Source organism: Elephantulus edwardii, unplaced genomic scaffold, assembly GCF_000299155.1.
Source record: "Elephantulus edwardii isolate Elephantulus edwardi_28Jun2011 unplaced genomic scaffold, EleEdw1.0 scaffold00008, whole genome shotgun sequence".
Lineage (NCBI taxonomy): Eukaryota > Metazoa > Chordata > Mammalia > Macroscelidea > Macroscelididae > Elephantulus > Elephantulus edwardii.
Window position 1 is genome coordinate 588218 of NW_006399758.1, and position 10960 is coordinate 599177.

At 40.2% G+C, this 10960-nt stretch overlaps 1 protein-coding gene across 1 annotated transcript in view; it reads right to left on the minus strand.

The window, feature by feature from the left end:
* Nucleotides 1-10960, minus strand: part of SPIDR (scaffolding protein involved in DNA repair) — a 404690-nt gene that overhangs the window by 201868 nt on the left and 191862 nt on the right. Inside the window, exon 10 of the mRNA XM_006880525.1 lies at nt 598-784. Within this exon, the coding sequence (XP_006880587.1) occupies nt 598-784 (187 nt within the window). The remainder of the gene's footprint in view (nt 1-597; nt 785-10960) is intronic.

Here is a 10960-nt window from a genome sequence, read left to right on the forward strand (position 1 = left end):
AGGTGGGGAGAAAAGTGCAACAATGAATGAATGGAATTCCGAAATCTCCATAGATGTTAATTGAAATTAAGAAGACAAAAAATAATAATAAAAAATTAAAAAAAATAATGTTAATCAGCAACGCACTCTGAGTCATATTTAAAAGTGGTTACAATTATTTGTTTAATGTTTAAAGAGACTTCTCTTTCCATAATCTACCCTTCATATTGGGTTAGTTAAAGCAAAGTTTAGCTTGTTTTATACACACACACACACACACACACACACACACACACACACACACACACAGAGAATATCTTTTTTATTTTCTCTTCATTGATGCTAAAGCAATTTTTCTTCAGGATTTAATTCAGTACTATGGATGTTTAAGGGAGTACTAGTGGTCTCATGGGTAAGAAGTTACCAAGATCAGGATAAAATGCTGAAAAGAACTAATTTCTTCAAGTGTAATAATCACAAAAAGGCTCTAGTTACCCACATTTGATGTTTATTTTGAGGAGATAAAAGGCAAATATCCTCACTTATATCAACGTCTCTTCAATTCTGGTCACTAGTGTTCTTACCATGCTGAAAACTTGACAGTCAGTGAATGCTTACCTGAGTTTTTGGTGTTAGATCCATAAAATTAAACATCTGGGCCAAACTGATGTTCTTTCGTTTAAGCGGCATGCCTTGGCCATATAACACCCCTGTTGTCTGTGAGTCTTCTTTAACAATTACTTTCTGACAACAATAAGTATTCAGAACAACAGGGTAACTTTCATTTGGAATTACAAGTTTTTGCCTGGGGGGGGGGGGAAATAAACACAAACATTTTATTTGGAATGCTTGTTCCCCTGCATCGTCTTTTTTTTTTTTTTTAAATTTTCTGCTAGTTTATTTACAAAATTCAAATACATATTTGAAAAATTCTTTCAATTTCCCTCACCCCCATCCATCAAATTTACAACCCAATGACTGTTGATGTATTATGTGCCATCTAGTCGCTTGCAACTCATAGCGACCCTATGTACAAGAGTCCTAAACCCTGCTCTATCCTGTGCCAACCTCATTGTCTCTGACACACTTACTCCCACTACGGCAATCACTTAATCGATCCATATCATCGAGGGTCTTCCTCTCCTGTACTGTCCCTCCACTCTCCCAAACATGATATCCCCTCTCCAAGGACTGGTCCCTCCTTGCAAGTCTTCTTAAATCAAGTGTGCATGAGGAAAAGTAACCTACCTGCCTTGGACTATGAAAGTCAAGCACCTGTGGATACTTTTATATTAACTGGCGTCATCAATAACCTACTTATCAAGAATTAGTCCTGTGTAGAAGATAGATGCATGGAAGAAATGCTCCCTTAAGGTCTGAGCTTGTTAGCCCTCAACTCCTCCAATGTAGGGGCAGCTCAGAGAAACAGAATGAACATCAACTATTATCGGTCTCAAAGAGGTACCCAGATATGACACAAATAAAGAGGAAAGAGAGTGTAGGAAGATAAGACAAAATTTTCTTGGCTCTGTCCAATATCTCACGTTGGAAAATTCCTTAATTTAATGCTCATTCCTCAAAACAGGCAGAGATGCTTTATACGAAAAGAAAAAGAAGATATTTCTGCTACCAAGAAGATGGAGTAGACATATTTCCCCCTATTATTCATGTTAAGGAAAATTAAAACCCCTGGGTATTAGATGTAGAATAAACAAAAAGAGATTCTGAAAGATAGAAAGAAGAGGGCATTCTGGTGAGGGATTTGGGGCTCAGAAGCAACATGGTGGTGACTTCTTTAATATTTTGTTTAATATACCACAATTCTGAAGCATAGTAATAAGGCAATCCTAAAACACCAACGGACATAGGAAATAAAATCCCAAAACAAGTAATGAAAATCTGGTTTATTCTATGAAAGGAACAGAAGAGAGCCAGACTAATGAGACATAATTCTTTTAAACAAACAGAAACTGCCCAAAACAAAAACTGGCTTACTCCAATCCCTTGCTTGCAAAAACTGAGGAGTTTAGACTGTCACCATCATCAAGCTAGAACGATAGACTCCAACACTTGCAGGGAAGTGGTCTCAAGGCAGGAGAACAAGGAGTCAGGTTTCTATCCTCAGAAGTTTGTGAAAAAGACTTCCTGCCCCACCCCCACCCCAGTGTTAGTGGAGATCGCAAAGAATTCTACCCACATTCAGTCTTAGTAATCAAGAAACGTCCCTGGGGTAGCACCAGAGAACTCTTAGTCAGGACGTTCACACAACTGCCTAGTGGAGATAGGCACAAACTCAACAGTTCTTTGTCAGAGCCAACTCTGGATCCTCCACTGGATTTTCAGAGGCGCTGAACTAGAGGAATGTCTATCTTTCTTCCAGAGAGCAGCTGGTGGAGCCAAACCACTTGCCTTTGCTCTCCTTTCCCTCACCACTGAGCCATCAGAGCTCCTTTACTGTGCACCACCGACATGGTGCATGCACACATGCAGACTGTGCGCCAACATGCAGACACCTTTACTCCTGTCTAACAGTATGAAGTACTTTCCCCTATGAGAGGATCCATCAGAGCTCTGGTGGTGTAGCCCATAGGGAGCTGTACTACCAATCCAATGGCTGTGACTCTCTGGTGGTTCAAACCCACCAGCAGCCCCTCAGGATAAAGATGGGAAATCACCATCTCATCTTGGAAAACTTGTTTGAAGTTTAGCTACGAGCCAATGGAAATAAATTAATTCCTCCACAGATATCAATGGAGGCATACAACAGAACTTCGATTTCTACTTCCTTCTGGCTCTAACAAGTAGTAGGTCTGTTTCCTTTGCAAAAAGATCATATAAGATCCTCTATAAGATTTAAATAAAATAAAAAAATAGTGTCTCACGGTCAAGTGACAAGAAGCCGCACTGCAGTCCTGAAAGCACGTGGTTCGAGGCCACCAGCTGCTCCATGGGAAAAAGATGGGCAATCTTCTCCCTTGTGACTAACTGCCTCTGAAAACCCACCTAAAGGTCAGCTAGGAACCTAAACGTTCTGACACTATGATATACAACAAAAACATACTATTTAAAATACCCAGGTTTAAATCTAATAATGAAATAAATTATAGTAAGAACCAGGAAAAATAATAACTTCAGTGTGAATAAAATAAAGGAAATCAAAAGATGTCAATGTCAAAATGGCACAGACACTGAAATGAAACAAGAAAAAAACTTAAAGCTGCCATTATAAAAATTCTTCAGAGAGTATATAAATGCACTTGAAATAAATTTAAAAATATGAAATCTCAGTAAAGTTTTTTATGAACACATACTACATTATAAAAATGGAAATTTTTTAATTGAAAATACAATATGCAACCAAACAGATTTGACTCAATAGATGAGTTCAACAGAAGAATGGAAAAGGGCGAACAAAAGAATCAGTGAACTTCCCAAGTAAGAATAGCAAAATTTAACAGAACAGCAAATATCTAATGCTAATGAGGTTGTGGAGAAACTGGAACCCTTACTTGCTCTTGTGGGAATGTAAAATAGTGCAACCACTATTGAAGGCTGTATGGCGCTTTCTCAAAAAAGTTGCAAATAGAAATACCATTTGACCCAGCAATTCCACTACTGGGAATTTACCCTGAAGAAACCATAACCATCACCCAAGCAGATATATGCACACCCATGTTTATTGAAGCTTTGTTCGTGATAGCAAAGAGCTGGAAACAACCCAAGTGCCCATCAACAAATAAATGGATAGAGAAGCTCTGGTATATTCTCATAATGGAATACTATGCAGCAATGAAAAACAAGGAACTAATGAAATATTATTCAAAATTAGTGACCCTGGAGGACATTAACCTGAGTGAAATATTTCAGTCACAGAAAGACAAATATTGCATAGGGCCACTGTTGTAAAACGGGATCAACATCAGGGTAGAGGAAAGACAGAAAAGGAGGGGAGGAATGATGTATATTGCATTGAAATGGATGAGGGAGAGAAATGTTTAAAAGGGACATATGAATGGGTATTCTTGTCATTACAGAAGTCCAGAAAGAAGGCTGCAGAGTGGAGTGGACTTGAGGGGAGGGACTGCTTAACAATGAAAGAGTTTTTCTTTTTCTTTTCAAGGAAAAGAATGAGTGGGGGGTAAGGGGGTGGGTAGGGAGAAAAGTGCAACAATGACTGGAAACCCTATGTGTCTGTAAGCTTTCATTAAAATGAATTTAAAAAGTCAGTGAACATCAAGATAAAAGAACACAAATTACCAAATCTGAAAAACAAAAAGAAAATAAGCTGTGTGTATGTGTGTGTGCGCGCGCGCGCGTGTGTGTGTACGCGCACGCGCTTGTGCAGAGATCTATCTAGGGAGCTGGGGCCTCTGGTAGTCCAGTAGGGAAGACGTTTCGCTGTCAAGATAACGGTTGTTGGATTGTTGTTGTTACGTGCCATCAAGTTGCTTGCAATTCATATCAACCAAATGTACAACAGCCCTAAATCCTACTCTATCCTGTGCCAACCTCACTGTCTCTGACACACCTACTCCCATTACTCTAATCACTGAATGGATCCATCTCATCAAGGGGTTTCCTCTCTCTTGCGCTATCCCTCCACCCTCCCAAACATGATGTCTCTGTCCAAGGACTGGTCTCCCCTTGCAACATGCCCAAAGTATATCAGACGAAGTTTCAGAATCCTTGCCTCCAAGGAGCAGCCTGGTTTAACCTTCTCCAGGATGAACCTGTTTGTTTTCCTAGCAGTCAGTCCATAGTATATTCAACACTCTTAACCACCACAGCTCAAAGGCAACGATTCTCTTTCTATCATCCCTAGTCACTGTTCAGCTCTCTGATGCATAGCATGCAATTGGGAAGACTATAGTCAGGATCAGAGGCACCTTAGTCTCCAGCTTGACACTGTTGCTCTTCAGTACTCTGGAGAGGTCCCTGATGCTGTCTTTCCCAATGCAATTAATCTTTTGATTTCCTGGCTGCTGGTACCAAGAGTGTTCATTGCGGAACCAAGCAAACTAAAACTGTTAACAATCTCAATCTCTTCACCATCCATAATGATGCTGCCAACTGGCCCAATGGTGAGAATCTTTGTTTTGTTGATGTTGAGCTTCAATCCATATTGAAGGCTGCAGTGCTTGTTCTTCTGCCACAAGCACTTCAGGTCCTCCTCAGTTTCAGCAAGCAGGGTTGCATCATCTGCGTTAATGCAGGTTATTGATAAATCTTCCTCCAATCCTGATGCCACATTCCTCCTTATATAGCCCAGCATCCCGGATGATCTGTTCTGCATACAGACTGAACAGGTATGGAGACAGAATACATCCTTGGCAGACCCCTTTCCTGATTTTGAACCATGCAGTGTCTCCTTGCTCTAGTCTGATGACTGCCTCTTAGTTCAGTCAAATATCTTGGGATTTCCTTTCTTCTCAGAGTCAACCACAGTTTGTTGTGATCCACACGGTCAAATGTCTTTGCATAGTCAATGAAACACAGATAGACACTCCTCTGGTACTCTCTGCTTTCTGCCAAGAACCATCTACCATTAGCTATAATACCCCTAGTCCAATGGCCTCTTCTAAACCCAGACTGCATATCTGGCAGGCTTTGGGTTTTTTTGTTTGATTTTTGGTTTTTTGGTGTGTTTTTTTGTGTGTCTGTGTGTGTTTTAAAACTTTATTGCATCAACAAAGTTGTAACAAATTCCAAGGTATCAAGGAGTAACCCAAAATTTAACATTCTCCAAAGAAATTACTAACTCACAAATGTACAGCCAGGTTTCAAATTTCTTTCATAAAATCAGATGTCAGTAAGTGGCACAGATGGCTAAGCAGAGGCCAAGTGATGTAAAGGGTAAATTTCAACTCCTCTCACAGTACCTCACAACAGAGGCTATCTGTTGGCTAACATGGTTCTCTACTTCTGAAAGGTGGCAGCCATGAGCTACCATTTTAATCTTCAGGTTATTACAAGTTGGAATCTAAACAGGATCCACTAATTTGGGTTTTCCCAGGACCACACTAATGTAGGATTGCTTATTTCTCCAGCCTGTCAGTTCACATCTCTGAGGGTCTAGAAGACCCTGTAAAGGATTATGTTCCCATTTTCTTGTCCTTTTGCTGTCTGTCTTTATCTTCTGATGAACAATGTTGGTGATGCAGACAAATCAAGCCTATTTGCTTCTTTGATTCCAGCTCTTCTTCTACTGGGAAGAAGTAGATCTCTTCTTCCAGGAACTGTTGGCTGGGCGTGGTCCTCAGTGTCAGGCAGAGTGTTTGGGACCATCCAGTCCAGTGCAGGGAAGCCACAGGCTGCCTGCATGGCCATGGTGTACAGGTGTGGTAGGTGGAGCACAGGTAAGTGAGGACTTGGGACAGGTAAGCCAGCTGCTCCCGGATAAGCGGAGTCTGTGCCTGCTGGGCCCTGATTTGGGTCACGTCGTCAAAGATGTCTGTTCATGTTTTGCTCTAGTTGTTTTTGGATCATTTTCAGCAGAATCTTGCTTGTGTGTGACAGTGATATTATTCGATAATTTCTGCACTCTGTCAGGTCACCCTTTTTGGAATGTGAACAAATAGTGATCTCTTCCAGTCAGTTGGTCAGGTGGCTGTCCTCCAGATTTCTTGGAACAACTTGGTGAGTACATGCAGGGCACTGTCTGTTTGTTGAAATATGTCAATTGGTATGTCGTCAACTCTGGGAGCCTTGTTTTTTGGCAATTTTGCAGAGCAGCTTGAATTTCCTCCTTCATCCAAATCCACCAGCAGCTCCTCCTGTGCAACTTAACAGCCTCTGCAAACATGGTGGAGGCGCTATGAGTCAGTTCTGATTTGAAGGCACACAACCACCACCCATGGAAAGGAATAAAAAACATAGAAAATGTTAAAAAAGAGTAAGTAACAGACTTTCTTCTGACTTTTCTAAATTTGATTTCACAGTTGCAACAAGGACGATGGCTCTCTTAGAAGTGGCTTTGTTATGAATAGGCATTATACGTATGATAACAGCCCAGAATAAGGGATGTATCATTGCAAAGAGGACTGGGAGTGAGCGGGGAGGTGTAGGTAATTGTGCAACAATGAGTGAATATTAATTTTTTTTAAAAAAGTGAACTGGGGGGAAGGGAAGGCGAGGGGTAAAATGTACAAGAATGAATCAATGAAAATCTAACTTCTCTGTAAATTTTTGTTAAAATAAAAATAAAATTTTATTAAAAAATAAAGAAGTGGCTTTATTGTTATTATGTGCCATCAAGTCTCCTGCGACTCATAGTGACCCTATGTACAAATGGCTCTGAACTATGCTGTATCCTAAGGCAGTCTCTTTACATGTATGTAAAGAGAAACTTCAAAACCATTATTGTATTACAGGAGAGGATAAAGGAACATAAAGGAAGTGTCCAGACAACAAACAGGCTGATAAAGATCTGTATCAAAAGAGGAATATATGTGTACTACTAAATAGCTATAAGGAGAAATACTCATAAAGCACTACTACTATCATTCTGTCAGGTCACCTTTTTTTAGGAATGGGAATAAATATGGATCTCTTCCAGTCAGTTGGCCAAGTAGCTGCCCGCCATATTTTTTTAGTATCTTCCACTCTAGGGTTCCTACCTCTAATATTACATCTAATAGCATACAAAGGGTTTTAAAGGCTGATTATTTCACAAGTGGATGGCTTATCCTTCTTAGTTGGTCTTAATCTGGAAGCTCTAATAAAATCTCTCGACTATGGGTGACCTGCTAATATTAAAATACTGGTGGCAGAGGCTCCAGCAGAAATATACATTTTTATGTTGTTTATAAATTGCTGTGATGCACAATCAACTTGAAGTTACGAAAAATTCAAGGTGGGTTTAGAAGAGGCAGTAGTACCAGGGATGTTACTGTTGATGTCAGATGAATGTTGGTTGAAAGCAGAGACTCTTAGAAGAATCATAATAAATTGTGGCTAACCTTAAGAAGAATAGGAATTCCAGAACACTTAATTGTGTTTATGGAAAACCTATACCAAGACCAAGAAACTATTGTCTGTAAAGAGAAAGGGAATACTGCATGGTTTAAAGTCAGGAAAGGTGTGTGTCTTTTCTCCATACCTACTGATAAGTATGCTGAGCAAATATTTAGAAAACGTGGATTTTATCAAGAAGAGTGTTCTATCAGGATTGGAGGAAGGCTCAACAACCTGCATTGTGCTTGCTTCTTGAAAGTGAGGAGGACCCTAGTGATATAACTGACTTTAAAAAGGAACACTGTACTCAATAAGTAATCTTCATGAATCATAGTCTACTCCTTGAAATGATTTCCTGTCAACAGATTCTTTCTGGTACAGTGATTCTGCATTTCTTTCATCTGCTTTTGCTATTTCCTGCATCACTTAAGATTTTGCCTTTGGAATTCTTCAAGACTGCAACTTCAAGGCTGAATTTCTTTTTCAGTACTTCAACATGAAAAGTATAGGTTTCACATGAGCACAAGTAGCTGTTCTGGGATTCCCATTCTTCTCAATGTTAGTTACAGCTTATTGTGATCCACAATCAAATGCCTTTGAGTAGTCTATGAAACCCAGATAGACAATCGACCCATTGCTGACTCTCCAGAGGATTTCAGAGGCTGTAAATCACACAGGAGAACTTCTCTCCTGGTAAGTATAAACCTTGTGCCTTTGGCCTTTCCAGTTTTCCCAAAATTCAAACTACATATATGTCATGTTCCAATTATTAAACGATGTTTATTATTGTTTTTATTTCAACAGACTTCCAATCAGGGCTCTATCACTACACTAACTATCCTCATTCCTCTAGTGTTCATAGGGTTTTCAAAGGTCTGCTATTTGAGAAACAGATGACCAATCCTGCTTCTTAGTCTGTCTTTATCAGGGGGCTCCATCAAAACCTGTCCATCATGCATAACCCTTATGGCATTTGACACACCAGTGGCACAGCTTTCAGTATCACAGCAACCCCAAGTTATCTCAGTAGAGCAAACTGACAAATGCTGTACAACTTAGAACAATATTACCCCCAAGTACAATTAAAACCAGGCCAAATCAGCATACATTTGATTGTTAATGAAATAAAACACACCCAAAGAGTTTATATCTGACTTTCAATTAAATTAAAACCACCTACCCTCCAGATTCCAACCACTTCAAACTGGAGACTCTGAGTCAAGACTCAATCAACCACCTTTTAAATACAAAGGCCCACTCACTAGGTCCTGATTTATGCTTTAATGACTATGCAAAGGCATTTGGCTGTGTGGATCATAACAAGTTGTGGCTGACTTAGAGAAGAATGGGAATCCCAAAGCACTTAATTGTGCTCATACAGAACCTGTACCTGGACCAGGCTGTTGTTGAAAAAACAGAGCAGGGGGAAGGAACACTTCATGGTTTAAAATTGAGAAGAATCTATCCTCTAAAAGGAGGAGAGTGGCCTCAGGATTGAAGGGAGACTCATTAATAACCTGTGTTATGCAGATGACACAACCATCCTTGCTGAAAGTGAGGAGGACTTGAAGTACTTGCTGCAGAAGATCAAAGAATGCAACCTTTAATATGGATTGCATCTCAATCTCAAGAAAACAAAGATTCTTAACATTGGACCTATAGGCAACATCATGGTGGACAGAGAGGAGACTGAAACTATCAACAGCTTCATCTTCCTTGGATCCACAATTAACACTCTTTGCATCAGAAGTTAGAAAATAAGAAGACACATTGCAATGGAAAAATCTCCAGTTAGGGATCTCCACAAATTATCAAGGAGTAATGACGTCAGCCTGCTCCTTGGAGGCAAGGATTCTAAGCCTCTGTCTAACATACTTTGAACACGTTGCAAGGAGCGACAGGTCCTTGGAGAGGGACATCATGCTTGGTAGGGTGGAGGGACAGCGCAGGACAGGAAGACCCTCTATGAGGTGGATTGATTCAGTGACTGGGGTAATCGGGATGGGTGTGTCAGAGATGGCACAATTGGCACAGGACAGAGCAGAGTTTAAGGATGCTGTACATAGGGTCACTATGAGTGGCAAGTGATTCAATGGCACATAACAACAACAACAGTGATGTCAGCTTGAGAACTAAGATGCATCTGATTCAAGCCATTGTCTTTCTAATCACTTGTTATGCATCTGAGAGCTGGATAATGAATAAGGATGACAGGAAAAGAACTGATACCTTTGAGCTATTGTGTTGAATAAGAGCAGTGAACATCCCATAGACAGTCAAGGAAAAAGAACTGTCTTGGAGAGCTTGCAGCTGGAGTGCTCTTTTGGGCATGTTGTTAGGAGGGGCTATTCCTTGGAAACATGATGCTGAGAAGGGTGGAGAGTTGGCAAAGGAGAGGAAGATCCTCAACCAGGTGGACTGACACGGTGACTGCTGAAATGGGCTCTTGTTTGTCAAAAACTATGAGGATACAAGCACCTGAAGAAATATTCAAAATCCCTAGCTCTAAGAGAGATGCAAATCAAAACAACTATGAGATATCATCTGACCCCAGTAAGAATAGCAAAATTTAACAGAACAGCAAGCAAAAAATGCCAAAAAGGTTGTGGAGAAACTGGAACAGCACATTCACTGTTGGTAGAAGTGTAAATTGGTGCAACCACTGTGGAAGGCGGTATGGTGCTGTCTCAAAAATTTGCAAATAGAGATACCATTTGACCCAGCAATTCCACTACTGGGAATATACCCTAAAGAGACCATAACCACCATCCAAGCAAATATATGCACACCCGTGTTTATTGCAGTTTTGTTCACAATAGCAAGGAGTTGGAAACAACCTAAGTGCCCATCAACAAATGAATGGATAGAGAAGGTGTGGTATATTCACACAATGGAATACTGTGTTGCATTGAAAAACAAGGAACTCATGTAATATTATTAAAAATGGGTGACCCTGGAGGACATTATGCTGAGTGAAATATCTCAGTCACAAAAAGATGAATACTGCATAGTGCCACTGTTGTAAAAT